At 39.3% G+C, this 18,063-nt stretch overlaps 1 protein-coding gene across 1 annotated transcript in view; it reads right to left on the reverse strand.

Annotated features, from left to right (window-relative positions):
• Positions 1–1,073: 1,073 nt before the first annotated feature.
• gdi2 (GDP dissociation inhibitor 2) overlaps positions 1,074–18,063 on the reverse strand; it is a 34,781-nt gene continuing 17,791 nt past the window's right edge. Inside the window, exons 4-11 of the mRNA XM_068005148.1 lie at positions 17,325–17,459; positions 15,460–15,658; positions 13,707–13,838; positions 11,955–12,054; positions 6,897–7,068; positions 6,127–6,271; positions 3,483–3,537; positions 1,074–2,161 (exon numbers count right to left, since the gene is read on the reverse strand). Coding sequence (XP_067861249.1) covers positions 1,991–2,161; positions 3,483–3,537; positions 6,127–6,271; positions 6,897–7,068; positions 11,955–12,054; positions 13,707–13,838; positions 15,460–15,658; positions 17,325–17,459 — 1,109 coding nt within the window. The 3' untranslated portion in view covers positions 1,074–1,990. The remainder of the gene's footprint in view (positions 2,162–3,482; positions 3,538–6,126; positions 6,272–6,896; positions 7,069–11,954; positions 12,055–13,706; positions 13,839–15,459; positions 15,659–17,324; positions 17,460–18,063) is intronic.

Genomic DNA, 18,063 nt, shown 5'->3' on the forward strand with positions numbered 1-18,063 from the left:
CTCCCTATCCACTATCTAGTCCCATCATGGCTTTATATACTCAGCCAGTACTGGATGTCAGATAAGCAGAGTGACAAATGAGAGTGTGCAGGGGTTGAGAGAGGCAGTGCTGATGTAAAGTTGGGTGTTATCAGTGTACATGTGGAACTTGATGTGTTTTCAGATGATATCAAGGGGCAACATCTAGATGACCCTGATACATCTTTTTCTCCTGTTTGCTTCAACAACTTGCATTTATATAGTGCTATTAATGTAGAAAAACAGGCTACATAGCTGATATCTGCCAAAAAGTCCAGATGTCTGTGCCTCATGTACATCAACCGTGTTTGGGTGGGCATAACCATTTTTAAAAACAGATCTGGCTGTATTCTAGCCTGGCTATAAGTAAAAATAAGTGGACCTTTAGGTTATTAATGTTTCACTTCTGCATTTTACTTAAAGCATTAAACTGGTCTGGTTCTTCCATTCTAGATACTGAATGCAGCAGTCAGATTGTTATTAATTCAGAATCCCTCCCAAAATGACCTTTTAGTTTTCTTTGATCATTTTGCTCCCAGGCCTGAAGTGTGCAAGGTTTGGTGAAAGGGTAAAAACTAATTGTTTAGCTTTTATCTCAGCTTATTGCATCAGATGGCTTGTAGAAAGGGTTAAAGTCTGAGGATGGGGAGGAGAGTCGGTCTAAGTGTCTCAATACTATATGGAGTGGGCCAACATACACCTATACAAAGCTCTGGTTAGACCACACCTGCATTCAATTCTTGACACTGCACCTTAGGAAGGATATATTGGCCTTGGAGGGAGTGCAATGTAGATTTACTAGAATGATACCTGGATTCCAAGGGTTAAATTACAAGGATAGATTGCACAAAATAGGGTTGTGTTCCCTGGCATTTAGATTAAGGGGTGATTTGATTGAAGTTTAAGATATTAAGGGGAACAGATAGAGAAACTATTTCTGCTGGTTGGGGAGTCTAGGACTAGGGGACATAGCCTAAAAATATCAAAAAGTACAATTCTTGGTTACAGTCTTTACCAATGATGTACATCTTAGTAAGAAAGCTTGAACTCAAGTATGTGGTAGATCCAAAAAGCACAGTTTATTTGAAGACCATCTAACGTTTGAGTACAGAAGCCATTTTGTGCTAAGTGGTCATGACAGATCTTTAAGCTCTTAAACATCTCACTGCATTCAGTTGATCCTTCCAAACTGACAGAAGGTATTCACATCCACCTGCTTTGAAATCTGTTCATTTCACTAAAATTTCCAAGTTGCCTTTAATATATATTGTCTGCAGCTGAGAGTTTAAAAGCAGGGTTTAGTTAAACTCAATATCCAGGATTAAATTAGGGTATTCTTTAGCAAGACTGGGGTCACCTCCATAAACTCTAAATTTGGAGTTAACTGGATCCAAAGCAAGTCAAATTATTTGAAACCCCAGAAATGTAAACAAGATTAAAAATGATAAGTTTCTATAGTATTTAGAAATGGCTGGTGGTACATACAAGTTTTTATTGTGAAGTTGCAGTTCTACATAGAATCAATCCATCATAAACAGTTAGTAGATTACACAAATGAATTTTTAGACCATTAAATGTTACAGCTGATGTTAAAGCAGATGGCAGTAAATACTTCCACAAAATATGGAATACTGATTTAGCATTTTTACATCTTTCCATGTTTACAGTAAAGAATGCATCTGCATTAAGTCATGGCTTTCCCCCCTCCTCAAACCTCTGATCAAAACTTTTCAGACATCAGTAAATTGTCTTCTTTGGACAGCACCCCTAAGATATCAGCAAAATTTACACATGATGCCAAAGACAATTGATGGGTTTTCCATCTAGAATCAGTGCAATACTTGTCAGGATCTTGAAGATGCGATTTAAAAAATAAGCAGGCCCCACAATACAAACTTTCTTTTTCTGCAGTGCTCATTAAGTTCCTTAATGACACCAGTTGAATCAGCCAATTAAGTACAAGATTTCAGGTTTACTGTAAAGCAGGTTCTTTCTGCTCATCTTCTCCGAAGATATCATTTTGCTTCCGCTTCATTTCTTCAAAGTCAAACTCAACCCCCATCATCCTCCTGTAAATATCTTTGATATCATCACAAGTGGTCTCAAAGTGGGTGGTGGCATCATAGGTTCTTGAAATGAAAATCTGTTCAATATCAAAAAGTAACCAATTAACACAGAAGTGAGTTTGCCACAGGACTGTTTTTTGACCACTTATGTATAACCAGTTTTCCAAACTGGAGAGTACATCTCCTGTTATCCAGCTCAGTGAGCGGTCACATCTGGTTCAGCCAGAGCATCTCTACCAATGGCTTCTCTTCCCATCCAGCACCATCACCTCAGGAGACACCCTATCCCCAAGAATCTAACTGTGACCCCCTACTCTTCATCTACACCCTAGCCCTTGGCAACATTATCCACAAACAGGCAGTCACCTACATGTCCGATGTCTGTAGCTGTCAATCTGCTCAATCATGCCCACCGTTAATGCCTTTGTTCCCAGTAAATTCCTTATTCCTCACCCTGGTCGTTCCCCATCCTTCAAGTCCCAGGGATGCAGACTTAAATGTATCTGCTGCACAATTCGTTATGCCATTCATCAGATCTAGTTGAACCACAACCACCATCAGGCCATGCTCTCTCTGCTAAAGCTGCTCAGGAACATCCGGAACGCAAAGATAACTCCCGGCTTCATTTCTCCACTTCCAACCGTCTCATGAAAGCCCTCTCCCCTGCCCCTCCACCCTCATCAATATGTAAGGAGTGCACAGGACTTCTGTCACTAAGATTGAGACCACTTGTTCAGTGCCTGCCACATGCCCCCTTCCCTGCCAAGCTAAATTTCCCAAAAGGTTGCCCCCTGCCCTTGCCCTGAACCCAAATGTCTCATTTCTCTCCTCTCTGCCCTGAGTTCATCTTGTCCATGAGACCCACCTCCTGCTTTCATGAACCCATTCCCACCAAACTGCTATCCATCCAACTTTCCTTCCTGGCCCCTATGCTTGCTGGCATTGTAAATGGTTGCCCCTCATCCCTTTCAAATGTCCCATCAACCTCCTCCAAAAAAAAACCACCCTGAACCCCCCCTGTCCTTACAAACTACCATCTGCAACCTCCCATTCCTCTTCAAAGTCCTTGAGCATGTTGTTGCCTCCTAAATCCATACCCATCTTTCCCACATCTCGGTTTTGAGTCCCTCCAATCAAGTTTCCACCCCTGCCACGGCACCAAAATGGCCCTGTGTGGTTTGAGCTCAACCTTCCAACTCAGTATGCTGCCACAGAGCCAAACAGAAATCACTATTACAGCCATCACAGGAATGATCATGTGATATTCACCACTCAAGGCTGCCAGAAACTATCAGCCTCTATTTCCACTGGCCAAATAACCAATACAACAATTCAAATTCTGATTCCACAGATTTCTTCTAGACACAAGTCTCCAGATTTACTGGATCACATTCTTACCTGGCTTTCAGTTCCCACATCAACTGGAGCATGCATATCACTGATGCAAACAAATCTGAAGAGAAAAAGTATGTGATCAATTTTGCTAATTACTAAATTATCCTCGAAAAACATTTTAATTTGGGACACCAATTCAATCTACAGCCCATGGCTTTAAAAATGAAAATGAGAAATTTGCAAGTTTCATGCATCTAATAATGGAACAGCTATAATAGTTTGAATTGCACATACAAGATAGCCTTTTCATTTCCCTCCACACCCCCCCCCCCCCCCCCCCCCGATATAAAAATGCCCCTCAGCTTCACAAGCCTTCAAAAAAAAACTGCACTAAACTGGTCATTAGAAGATATGCCAGTCCTCCCCCCACCTCCTCCCAAATTAGGAAATGAAAAGATATTTAGAAAGGGCAGGCAAATAATAGATGGATCCAGTTCCACATCTAGCACTGGTACAATAGGCTATGATTTCTAGGATTCTATGGAAGCACGGTTAACAATTCAGATTTAATTTCCTCTACCCTTTGTTTCGTTTGAGCATTCAGGAACTTCACCCTGTGCTATCACAGGTCAACATCTGTCCCGATAGATAGTGTAATAAGTGAAATCGCAAGCAAAATATGTCCTTCCACATTGACGCTAGCCAATACAACATCAAGACACCTGCCACAGTCATCCACCATTTCATTGGGGAAGCTAACAACTGTCCCATAGAATACAAGAGTAATAGCAGCACCCACTACAGGAAAAATCTGTGAGCCATACTAGTAATCTATCCAAAATAAAGTTAGTTGACAGCATTAGTCATAGAATCTTACAGCACAGGAGGCTGCCATTTGGCCTGTCGTGCCTGTACCAGCACTTTGAAAGCTGTCCAATTTAGTCCCATACCCCTGCAAATTAGTCCTCTTCAAGTACTTGTCTAATTGCCTTTTGAAAGTTCCTATGGCACCCTCAGGCATTCCAGATCTTAACAACCCACTGAAAAAAATCTCCTCATTTTCCCTCTAGTTCTTTTACCAATTATTTTAAATCGGTGTCATCTGGTTACCGATCCACTTGCTAGAGGAAATAGTTTCTCCCTACTTGCTCTAGCAAAATCCCTCAATTTTGAGTATCTATTTTTTAGGTCTCCCCTTAACCTTTTCTGCACTAAGAAAAATCCCAGCTTCTCCATCTCTCCACATAACTGAAGTCGCTCATTCCTGGTATCATTCTGATAAACCTCCTCTGTACCCTCTCCAAGGCCTTAACATCCTCCTTAAAAAGTGTAATGCCCAGAATTTGTACATAATAGTCCAGCTGAGGCCTGACCAATGATTTGTAAAGGTATAGCATGACTTCCTTGTTTTTCTATTCAGTGCCCCTATTGACAAAGCCAAGTAGCCCATATGCTTTCTTAAATGTCTTATCAACTTGCCTTGCCACCTTCAAAAATTTGTAAATGTACACCATGTCCTTCTGCTCTCACAACCCCCCCTCAAAATTTAGATTATTCTGCCTTCACTTCACACTTATCCACATTAAATTACATCTGCCATCTGTCTGCCCATTTCACTAGCCTAAGTCCTCCTGAAGTCAGCGACCATCCTCCTCACTGTTTACTACATTGCCAAGTTTTGTATCATCTGCAAACTTACTCCCTGTACCCAAGTCCAGATCATTTATATATAAAAGCAATGGTCCTAATACTAACCCCTGGGGGACCCCACTGCATACTTCTCTCCAGTCAGAAAAACATCCATTCACCACTATTCTCTGCCTTCTATCCTGTAGCCAATTACATACCCAAATTACCACCATCCCTTCAATCCCATGTGCATCTATTTTCTGAACAAGTGTTATATGGTACTTTTATCAAATGCCAAGTGAGAATTAATTTTGTCCTTGACAATGGTCTCTAGAAGTTTTCCCACCTCTGACTTTAGGCTGACTGGCCTGCAGCTTACCAGGTTTAGTGATCGGAGTTTGAGTTTAGACTGGCAAAATACAACAAGATCGCAATATTAATGCAAAGATTTAGAAATGGATAAAAAAGTTTCATGGACACGCTTTATAGAGTTGTTTGTTTTAATGCCGTTCTCTTGCATGTTTGGCCTTTTACTTTTAGTAGCAGTTTTAACTCAAGGTGAAGCAGTCTTTGCTGGCCTTTGACTTTTGTACCCAATGTCAGGGCAGCTGCAACACAGGTTGGGTGCTATCCCACAATAGCATGCCTCAAGCAGTCAGATAAACACCCTTTATTTATAATTAGACTCACATCAACCATTAATACTACAAATGAACACCACTATCAACAGTAGTGAATTTGTGCCCATTACTGAGTGGGTTGAGACTGCTCACTTGTTTCCTTTAGGATCATTATACCAACAAGGCTGGGCTGAAATAAGCTCAGATGGTTGTTAAAAACCCCCATACTTCAGCCTTTTATTCAAAGATGTCATTTTTAAATCACAATTATGGGGATGACAGATCTCACCTTCAAACAAGTTCCCATAAAATTCTCCTTACCTTAGTTATCAACTCATTTTCTTACCAAAAAAAACATTTATATCAAAACAATCAGACTTTCCCTATTATAAAGCCTCAATCTTTGTACAGTTTCAACTAAATATTCTCTAAAAACAATTCAAAATATTAAAACATACTTTTGTTCCACAGGCTCCAGAAGTTCTAGTGCTGGTTTAATCTCACTTTCCGGATCATTGGTCTCCACTGTTGTGCTAATAATGGCAATGTATTTTCCTTGAGCAGCTACATTGTGCGCGTAGGATATCATGCAAATGTAGATGTCTAGGGAATGTTTAAAAAGATTATGAAATCAAACAAGTTTACCATTATCTTAATCAAGAGATTACAAATTTGACAAAAGATTAGTGCTCTAGAAATTTCCATTTTCAATTTGAAACTTACTGTTCTGGATTCTTCTAGTAGCAAAGAGTTCTGCAAACATAAATCTTACACAGCACTTTCTCCATCCCCACCCCCCACAAAATCAGGCTGGTGATCTGAACCCTCCACTAACCCCACTCTATAACCAGACACAGTGACATGCAAATCAACTCATTCCTTCCCTATGGGAGTGTACCTGGTCTTATACATTTCTGAACTTGCCCAACCGTTGGGTGTTGACTGTCTCAAACAAAGTCATTTTTCCCTCTGCTCCCATCTTGCATTTACCATTCCTTTAGGTTTGTATTCAAATATACCGTTCCAGGATCAAGACAGGTAGGCAACCCATTTCTAGGCCTTACCCAATATCAAACAAGCTGGCTGCAAATTGGTGTACACTTAACCTCTTGTGGAGAGCACATCTCTGCTGAAGTTTGAGCACAAGATTGTCTACTGTCTTAAAAGGCAAGCCTATGCACTCAATTCCAGGGCCACAATGAAATGCAGATTTGTGAAAGCAACTCACCAGATTTTCTGTTGACCTGATTTTGTGGAATGATAATCTGACAGGAATTTACATCCGATATGCTCTTAATGGGGTGACTCATGATGCAGATGACTCGAATCACCTGGCCAACTTTCTTCACCTGGTCTGACACATAACTGGGGTCACAGATCAGCTGCTTACAGTGGGCAACCTGCAAACAAAATATATTTTGATTAAATTGGTGGGCATAGCACCAGAATCTTCAGCATAGACTGCTACTGGGCTCATTGCACCTCTGCCAGCAAGCAGCGGTTTTATTGCCAACTTTGAAACAAGTATTCCTTTTTGTGGAAAGGCATCAATTCCTCAAACAGGATTTATACAAACTCAATGCTGCTTTCACAAAAAATTCCATGGATTATTTTTGGAGGATTGTTCCACCATTTATTGGATAAACTGATCGTAAATCCTAATTGCACAAATTAACAATAAAGTCACCCTTTACTGCTGATTAAGGCATTTCAATCTAAGCTAGCTAACAGCTCTTGGAAGCTTTTAATGTTAAAGAGCATGGTTTTGACTGGTTCATTTTGGTTAATCAGTAGTGCTCAATCTCTAACATCTATCTATAGTGACCAAAGTAAGAGTCAGTATGACCATCGCACCAAAATATTTAGTCCCAAGAAATATTATATCCATTTACATCTTGTTTATAAAGCCCAGCATCCAAAAAGTTTTGCAGATAAATCATATGACAAACAAAAAGGAAGCAAAACTATTTCAAACAGCTTTTTTTCCAAATTTTTTGGTGGAAACAATTCCTTAACCAAGGTTGCATCTGTTGCAATCCGCATGTGAAAATATCCAGCAATAATGGAATACATATTATTTCAAAGTAGTTACAATTAACCTAGGAAGTATCTATAATGTGGTAATGTAAATTCCTCATTTGAATAAAGTATTCAAAAGTTTTTACTTCAGTTAGCTTGCTACTGATACTAAAACTAAATTAAGAATCCTTCTGTATGTCAAATCAAATGATTTTTTAACAGGACTGCAATCAATTCTAAATTGTAACTCTCCAATTTCAGTTTTTATTAAAGTATACAAGGGGAGCTATTTTTCTGATATTTGTCTTCATTTGCCCTATACATTGTGCAAGTTTCATAGGAAAGATTTGTTTAAATTTCCAATGCAAAAAAATTTAGAATTGGGGGAAAAAAAGAGGGGAATTGAGACATTTTCTCATGGTATTACTTGAATTGAGCAATATAATCTTTTGAAATTTCATTACAAAAGTACTGTGCGGTTCAGTAACACAAGTAGGGAATCGGAACATAGTTTCAAACTGTGTAACAGAAGTATATGCAATAGTTGCAAATGGTGATGGACCCTTCCTTCCATTTTCTCTCTCCTCCCCTCCCCCCCCTGCCAAAATATACATGTGTTTTGATTTACTCACCGTCTGTCCAAGTGTGAGGTGGTGAATTTTGGTAGGAAGAATAAGGAGGCCACATACTATTTGGATAATAAGTCTAAATGGATAGAGGAGCAAAGGGATCTAGAGGTACGCATACAACTCACAGTAGCGATGCAGGTTAATAAGGACATTAAAAAAAAGTAAATCAAGCATTAGAGTTAATTTATAGAGGGATAGAAGTGAAAAGCAGAGAAGTGATGTTAGACCACACTTGGACTACTGTGCACAGTTGTGGTCTCCATATTAAAGAAAGGATATAGATGCATTGGAGAGGATGAAAAAAAAATTCACGAGGATGATACCAGAACTAAGGGGCTATACTTGACAGGAAAGGCTGAACAGGCTGAGGTTCTTCTCTCTAGACGAGAAGGCAGAGGGGTGACCTGATATTTTCTCCACATCTAACCTGTTTCCACTTGTGGGGAGTCCAAAACTAGAGGCCATAAATATAAAAGTTAATAAATCCAATAGGGAATTCAAGAGAAACTTCTTTACCCAAAGAGTGGTAAGAATGTGGAACACGCTGCTACAAGGAGCAGTTTAGGAAATAGCATAGATGCATTTAAGGGGAAGCTAGATAAGCACGAGGGAGAAAGGAATAGAAGGGTATGCTGATAAGGTTAGCATGAGGGAAGAAGCTAGTGTGGAGCATAAACACTGGCACAGACCAGTTGGGACACATGGCCTGTTTCTGTGCTGTGGTTTCAATGTAACTTGTCTTACTTTTTTCTCCCCAAATTGAATAGTTACATGAAAAGCTAAAATGGGTTCTTCAAGCCGAGAAAATATTCAGTGTTGAATCCCTCATTATTTTAAAAAGGATTAAGCACAAAATGGCATGCCTGGTCTCAATACCACTTTCACACGATAAGCTAACTTTTTCCTGATCGATAACCAACTCAGTACTCAAAAAAATGGCACTTGCAATCAAACGCAATTAAAGCACTGCAAACACAAATTAATAATTCAATCACTAATTCCATCAAACGCCACACTTGCATAGGGGTGCCAAAGTAAAGTTTACAGAACTCAAGTTTTCAAATTACACTTGTGCCAAAATGTTGAGGCAGAAATCAAGCCCTTCCCAGCAGGGAGAATAGAAGAAAGAAGTCATCCTGAACACTCCTGCAATTTCTTATTCAAGAGTAGAAGCAAGAAAATAAGTGAAGAGAGTTTTTTTTGGGGGGGGGGGGGGTGGAAAGAGGAGAGGAGAAAGAGTGAGAACATATCTGAAAGAATTTAATAAAGAGAGAAATGCAAACTTCAGAAGTCTAACTGAATTCTATACCTTCAATGGTTTCCCTTATAGAAAATGAGGGCAGTAATCAGTTTGGAGTCAGCAGATATGCCTCATTTGGAGAAATGCTGCACTTTAGTACAGATTTTTTAAAATAAAAATTGAAAGTAAAATTCCTTTCGAAAATTCTGAGATTTGGGCCTTGTTATTTAAATGCAACCATACTTAGAATGAGAAAAAAGGCCATTAGGTCCATCAAATTGGGTATGGTAGTGGATATAAAATCCCACCATGGCAAGTTCAAAATAAAATGGTAATTTATGGGCTAGCAATAGAAAAAATGATTCATTAATGCCTTTTAGTACAGGGAACCTGCCATCCCTACCTGGTGTGGCTTACATGTGACTCCAGTTCCACACCACGTGGTTGACTATATACCTTCAGGGCACCCACGGGACAGGCAATAAATACTGCCAATGTCACCTCAAGAACAAATTTTTAAAAATACTCGCTTCCACAACCTATGAATGACTAGTTCAGGACTTCTCTCCCGCCCCATTAATACAAGATCTCTACATTTCAATCCATAATCCCATGTGAATTATCTATTAATATCTCTAACCTACAATCCTTTTCTGGCTGTGACAAATTACCTTGTTTATTACGTTGATCTATTGACAGTTATCTTTGGAAAAACCTCTGATTAAGAATGATCCAGCATTGTATGCTGCTTCCCCTTAATATGTTTATGGCAAAGCAATAGCGTAATAAAGTATGAGTTTTAAGCTCTCCAATCGCCAACTCTACTCAGGTAAATGTTTGGTTTTAGACAGTTCATCAACATTCTGGAAAACTACAAGATGAGAAAATTGCAGCTTCAGTTTTACAAGCTGAGTTTTCCAGTCCAGTTGACACTGATGAGAAGAAACTATCAAACAACCATCCACAGCAGAGGTGCAGCAATACCTTGGAAAGATTCAGCACCATGAGTGCAATGCTGTTTTGGCTGACAAATTATGGAGGTGGTAGATTTAGTCACCCCCCCCCACAGTCGCCAAAAAATTGTAAAGTAAAAATTGGCCAATTATTTCAACACAACTTAAAGTACAGCTGCAAATCTTATATTTTATTATACTACTGCTTTAATAAAACCCCCATCAATGCACTCAGTTGTCTGTACTGTTGCTATACATTGTCAGATGGCTTAGAAGAAATGTGTAAATTTCTGTGGCAAACAGGTTATTTACTCAAGCAGACTCTATTGGACAGTTGTGTCTTACATTTTGGAATTTCAGATTATGCTTCTATGCAAGGAACTTGATGTAATGTTAAAAATGTTACCAATGAGCTAAACGTATAGCTGAGGGTTAAATTCACAGACAGCAGGCTTGCAGGTATAAATTAGTTTCAGACAGGGCAGCGCGCTAACAATGAAAATTTGATATTCCAGTGATCGCTTACACATTGTTGCTGCGTAGATTCTATTCATTGGAACTCAGCAGGGGTCAATGCCAAGTTAGGTAGATGGATTCTGCTCTTTCGCAGTGTAGTTAGTTTGACTAAGATCTAACACGAGTTAATTTTTTAAAATTAAATTGCTGCAAAAGCTACAGCCAGCAAAGGGCTACGAGAAGGATAGAATACAGGGGAGAAGAGTTAGAAAATTAGCTTCAAGCCAAGCAAGATGATCCAGTGAAGACGGGTAGCACAACATTCATTATTTTTATATTATGCAAAGCTTTTTTGATAGAGAGATAAATGATTGTTCAGCCGATGGAAAATAATGCAGCTTAACAATTCATTGAGTTGTCTCACCAAGCACTCACTTGGGTTTGCCTTTGGAGAGATTGAACAAATACACAGGCAAAAAGACACAAATATAGTCCAGGTCACAAGGAATCATCCAAGTAGAAGTTTGAGTCAACTCTTATAAAAGTAAGGCGATCAGGCCACTAACGTATCTACAGCAGACCCGAATTTGTAACACCGATATTGTTAGAGTGTAGGAGGCTTGGGCATTAACTGCCGGCCACATTTACACATGCTAAAAAGTACTTCAATCCTGCATAATCCCTATTCAGCAAGGTGGAAAGCCAGTGGTTTTCAAACCTTATTGCGTGGAGGGCCGCCTCCAAACATTCACACTCCTAGAAACCCACCCTACATCCGAACTTTTGAAAGACAGTGTCAGCTACCCAAAGAAGAGGCGCTATTGTTATAGAGTTTCTTTACAACATATCTATAATAGAACAAAAATGTGTACAAGTCAAATATAAAAATCGAAACAGTAATCTGTTTGATCAGACAGAAGTTCTCAGCATCCAGGGACTCCAGTTTAACAACTGATAATTTAAGCTAGCAAAGCGCTTAAAGATCTCACCTCTCCCTCAGACTTGACTCCAACCACCCGTCCATTTTCCATAATTATTTCTTCAATAGGCTTGTTTAGCATATAAGTCCCACCATAAATGGCACTTAACCTACAAAAGGAAAAATAGGCATTAAAACAGTTTGTTCAGCATTTATGGATACATGCACACAGTGTGGGCATAGTTTGTAGGTGTAACCTTTAATTGGCAGATTTCACAAGTTATTCAAGAATCAGACCAAAAGCCATGAAAAATACTGATGACAACTCATAAGTATTCCTGTCTTAGAATATAAATAGGAGCAGGAGTAGACCATAAGGGCCCTTGAGCCTGCTCTGCCATTCAATAAGATCATGGCTGATCTTCAACCTCAGCTCCACTTTCCCATCTATTCCCCATATCCCTTGATTTCCTTAGAGTCCAAAAATCTATCAATCTCAGTCGATGATTTTGTCCAAGCACATTCCCAAACATACAAGCTGTGTTAAATTCCTTTGATTTGGGAATATAGAACTCAGCCATTTGAGCAATTTGTCCCTTGGCACTCATTTTGGACAAAAGATAAAAGCCAAAATACTCAAACAGATGTGCTTTTCTACATTCACACAGTGAATATTTAGATTCTTAACTATCAAGTGCAGATTTTTCTCCAATCTAGAAGCCACAAATCACAGACACCTGAAATCCATGATCCAGGCATCAGTAATCAGGACCACAAATAATGAAATCTCAGTTTTATCTTTAAAACCAAATGTTTCAATGCAGTCCAGCTGCCAGCAACATGCAATCAAAATGTGTAATGGCTTTCTTGTGTAAAAGCAAACTTCTGGAAAAAAAACTTGTTTACTTACTATAAATACACAAGTATAGAATGAGCTGAGGATATTTAGCCCATCAAGGCCACACTTGTCATGAAATCTCCAGACTATTTAATTTGATGGAGGTGACTGCACACAGCAAAAAAAAATTCCAAGAGAAATGATACTTTCCCCCAATCTTATGAATCAATCCTAACCTGCAACATTGCAGTGGCATTCTAGTCTGGAACATTAACATCTTGTGGTATTTGATGTACTTGGGTGTAGCTTATAAAAAGGATAGGGCTCTTCAAGCTTTAATCATGAAGCACTTGAGATTTACAACCAAGTGCAACAGGTTCAACTTGGTTTTAAGTAAACATACAAGTTACACACATGCCACACAATATCCAACCCTGTAAGTCTGTTTAGGAGTTTGTGCAAATTAAGATTTAACCAAACATTCAACCATTGAAAAAGGGAGTAGGGTCCCAACAATTCCTGAGGAAATGCGAGTGTGCCTACCTTTCCTACACTAAATGACTGATCCCAGACTCAGCTGTGCATGAGAAAAGGAGGTCACGTGCTTTCAAAAAAGATAGGGAAGATTGGAGTCATTCCTGGCTGGGCACGTGCTTCCTGGTGAGATGAGTGACTACGGCAAAGGCCTCAGGGTTGCCCATCCACATATGGTCTGAGAAAGCCTGGAAGAGTAGGTTACTACACCCAGTTTTAAACCCCTATAGAAGTCTGTCTATACTTATAATACTTCAAAAATATACAATTCAGATTTATGATGTGATCAAGTGTTTATTACAAGAGCTTTCTAGCTTAGAGTTACAAGAATAAAATGCCTGAATCTAACTTGCATATTTCACACTGAATTTTCTTCCTTGCCAAAGGCCTGGATTCATCAACAGTCCATTTCTCTATTCAGAACTTTTGCTCATTTATAGTAATTCTCACCTAGCAAAACCCTGAGGCAATTCTCCAAGGCCGTAAAGAGGGTAAAGGTATGGACTTTTCCCATAGCGAGCCAGCGATTCACTGTAAAGCTTAATCCTGTTTAACGTCTCAAGGCAAGGTTGGTCAAGGTACCTGAAAGGGATAGAAAGATTTGAATGCGACCATAGTATTCATTTTTCTAAACAAGTTAGAGAATTGACTGATGGGATCATGCTACAGCCAGTGTCAGGCATGTACACATATCAGCAAGTTCATGATCTCATCCATATGAAGTGGAAGCACATAATGGGGTCCACTGCTTCTCCCAAGAGGCATGGGAAAGGAAAATTCTTCCAGCATTCATGTCAGATGCCAGGTAGATAATCCAAGTTGATCCTGTGGAAAGGTGAAAGCTACAGAATGTACTACTCTGGTTAGACAAATCTAGTGAGAAAAAAAATCCACTAATGCTATGCTACAAACCACCTGATCAGCATAAGGAGGACCAAGCTTTCTATGAAGACACAGATAGGGCATACAAGAACAGAGTAGTGGGAGACTTCAATCAAATATAAATTGGGAAAACCCAAGTAGTCTAGAATCAGATTTGGTAAATAGAATGCACAAATTTTTCATAACCTACAGCATCAAGGAAGCAAAGGCAGATGTCATCCTGACCTGGCATTCGTTAATGTCAAGGAATTGGGAGTATTAGCTGGGTGACCAGATAAAATTTAACATGATCTGGGAATCTAAAATATTTAAGACCAAGGGCCAGGTATATAACTCTAAAAAGGGCTAAATTCAATGAAATGAGGGAATAAACTAAAGAAGAAAACAACACAAGAAATAAGAGTAGGCCATTTGGCCTCTCAGCATCTACCCTGTCAAACCCTCAAAGAATTTTATACATTTCAATGAGATCATCTCTCATTCTTCTAAACAAGAATACAGGTCCATATCACTCAATCTCTCCTCATGGGGGCAACCCTCATCCCAGGAATCAATCTGGTGAACTTTCATTGCACCCCTAAAGGCAATTATATTCTTCCTTAAGTTAAGGAGACCAAAACTGTACACAGTACTCCAGGTGCAATCTCACTAGAGCCCTATATAATTGCAGCAAGACCTCCTTGCTTTTATACTTCAATCCCCTTGCAATAAAGGCAAACATACCCTATTTGCCTTCCTAATTGCTTGCTGTACCTGCATGTTAACTTTCTGCAATTCATGTACAAGGATACCCAAATCAATCTGACTACCAACATTTTAGTCTCTCCCCTTTTAAAAAATATTCTGCTTTTCTATTCTTCCTACCAAAGTGGATAATTTTACATTTTCCCACATTCGCCTCCATCTGCCACCTTCTCACCAACTCACTTAACCTTTGCAGTCTCTGCACTCTCCTCACAGCTTACTTTCCCACCTGTGTAGTCAGCAAACGTGGATACATTACACACTGTCCCCTCATCTAAGTCATTGATATATATTGTAAACTATAAGGAAGGCTTTTCGACAACACTTTAGTGGCCAAGTAGATGTTATATAATGCTGAGCATGCAGGATAAAGAGTGAAAATAAACATGCTTAGACTAAACAAATACAACCCTAAATGGATTAACAAATTATGATATTCAAACCCTGCAGGGAAAAAGTTTCACTGGTATTAATAATAAAATGCAAACACTTAAAAGGGTGATGAGGCACAGTATTGATATACATATGAAATATAAATATGCTAGACAGAAGAATTACTGCAGCAACAAGCACTTACTCATCAGTCCTGTACAAGGCTAGAGCATGGCCTGTGAATTCAATGACATCCTTCCCCAAGCCATATTTCTCATATACATTCCTCATAGTTGTTTTCTTGGGGTCAATGCCATCCCAAGTTGTGGGATCATTTTCATCATAAGCGGTAACACGCTGTAAAAGCTTCCTAAATCGATTTTTTTCCATAAAGCCCAACAACTCTAAGAAAAAGCAATATTAGTTTACAGTTCAGCTCATGAAACATTGGTTACAGTAAAACTAGAACCTATTAGTATTGAAACTAGTTTAATAATCCTGGTTCTATTACAGGAAATATAATTTTGTCTTTCACACTAGTGGACCTACAAACCAAATGAACCCTTTTATTCAGTTTCTTTTCCTTTGGCACCAAGGCCTACACATTTTACAATACTGAAAAGAAACAGTATTGTCATTAGACATATTTAGCATTTTGGTATCAAAACACTATGAAAAGAAACAAACCTATGTGTTTGTGGGATACCAATTAATTAGCTTGAATTGCTCCTGCACTACATTCACCAGTGACAGACCTGAAAATGTCTGGCATTATATTTCTCAAAATGCTCTGTCCAGACAGAATTCAGGTTTGGAAACCAAGCAATAGCAGTTTTTTCCATTTCTGTTATTTTTCCCATTGAAAGCCTAATGACAACAGTAGGTTAAACCAATTCTTTAATTGCAGAAGGCTGTAGCAAAACCAGAGCTCTGTCAAGGATACTGCAACACACATTTTGCTAAACAGGACAATCTGTTGGCAAGTTAAGATGTTATAGGAAGTAGTGTAGCAGTGCATTAGACCAAGTGGAAGGATGTGGGTTAGTAAAAATTCCCCAAACAGTTAAAGCTTCTGATCTCATGTCTCATGACGTGGCATAAAGCAGCGATTTCACTGGTAAAAAGGAAACAAAAAAAGTCACAACCCGCCAAGCTTAAAGGGGCAGAGGGGTGTCAAGTTATTTTATTCTTTCCACTCAAAGTTAAAAAAAATTACATTTTTTCCATTAGTTGGGAGAAACTGCTTTTACTACTGACTAGCAGTGTGGCAGAGTCAGAATTGTTTGTTCCCTGGTTCTAAAGATCATTTGGTAATTAAAGGTTTGCCCCATTGTGAATGCCCAGACCAATTACCAATCTATGCTGTGTTAAGGTTATCGATTCTGCCTGGAAACTATATCCAAGATTGTTGTGTTCTACACACAGGATTAGTGAATGCTCAGGGAAAGCAAAGAGGTTCTTCCTCCTCATTTCCCCCCCCAGAAATCTCTTGCTAAACAGAAAGCATGTTTTCAAACACTATGTGAAGGGGGGAAATATTTGAGCAACAGGAAAAAGAAAAATCAGAGTGGATTTGGTAGCAAGGTCAGAACATGTTACATCTACATAGATGTTATCTAGTCAGCAGATTTCTGCAAGTGCAGTAACTTAAGACTCAAAGGTATACAATTTCTAAGTCTTAAGAAGCAAAAGGTCTGCTTACAGGACCTGCAAGACCGTTGAAACAATGGTACCAAAATTCAAAACCAGAACAGGCTATCAAACACGTGCCTGCTCTTCTAACTGGAAAAAGAGCTGCTCTATCGAACCAGGTGCAGCTGTGCTTGCAAGAGCTTGACAAGTATCTTTTCTGTCCCAAATGCCAGTTCTAAACCAAAAAAAATAATTGGCTTTGGAAGTGTTTTCCAACATGGGCAGCCACTAATGTTTCAATTGGCTTTGTTTTACTTCATCTTTGAGAGAGATTAGACACAACTGGTAGTTAAAAAAGTTACCCATGATACACCTTGTCTAAAATTAAAATGTCTGTTTCCCAGCCACCACACATTTACCATTTTATTTTCTACTCACTGGAATTCAAGGCTTCTCCTTCAGTAGATGGGACCTTGTAGATTTTGCCTTTTTTGTAAACATAGCTGCCTTCAATAACCTTAAAGTCAAGGTAACGGGTGACTTCAGTATACAGTAGCATCTTCACAAGTTGACCTGCAAGCAAAGGATTATACTTTAGAATGCATGGGAGAAGACAGGGGGGGGGGGGGGGGGGAAAGAAAAGGAGAAAAGAGTATAAATTGCACTTATATAGCACCTTTCATGACCTCAGGACATCCCTGATTAAGTATCAGCTTAGATTGTTTGAAGTCTCAGGAGAAGGATTTGAACCCAGGATCTGAATCAGAGGCAAGTGTGCTACCACTGAGTCAAGATTGACGTGCCTTACATTCAACAACTCCGCTCCTTCTATAGTGTATTTACACCACTCAATTAGATGTCAGCCTACACACCCCAGCATTTTGCTATATGAACTTGCTTTACCTACCATTACTTAGTAGGATAGCAGTAAGGAACACCACCACAATAATCAGGGGGGGCGAATTGAAGAGTGCAAGAGAAACAATTCACACATGAAGGATGATCACTTGGTTGCATACCAGAAGAGCAACTCGTGAGGGTAGGGGTGGCATTAGCAAATGAAAAACACATACGTTTCCTCCTGTATATTCTGCCCTAAGGCAACCCCCGGCTCAATATGTCATCTTATGTGGCTTCCCCAAGAGCTCCACTTATCGTTATGATTGGGGAGGTAGGG

Source organism: Heptranchias perlo, chromosome 24 (assembly GCF_035084215.1).
Source record: "Heptranchias perlo isolate sHepPer1 chromosome 24, sHepPer1.hap1, whole genome shotgun sequence".
In the NCBI taxonomy this organism is placed as follows: Eukaryota; Metazoa; Chordata; class Chondrichthyes; order Hexanchiformes; family Hexanchidae; genus Heptranchias; species Heptranchias perlo.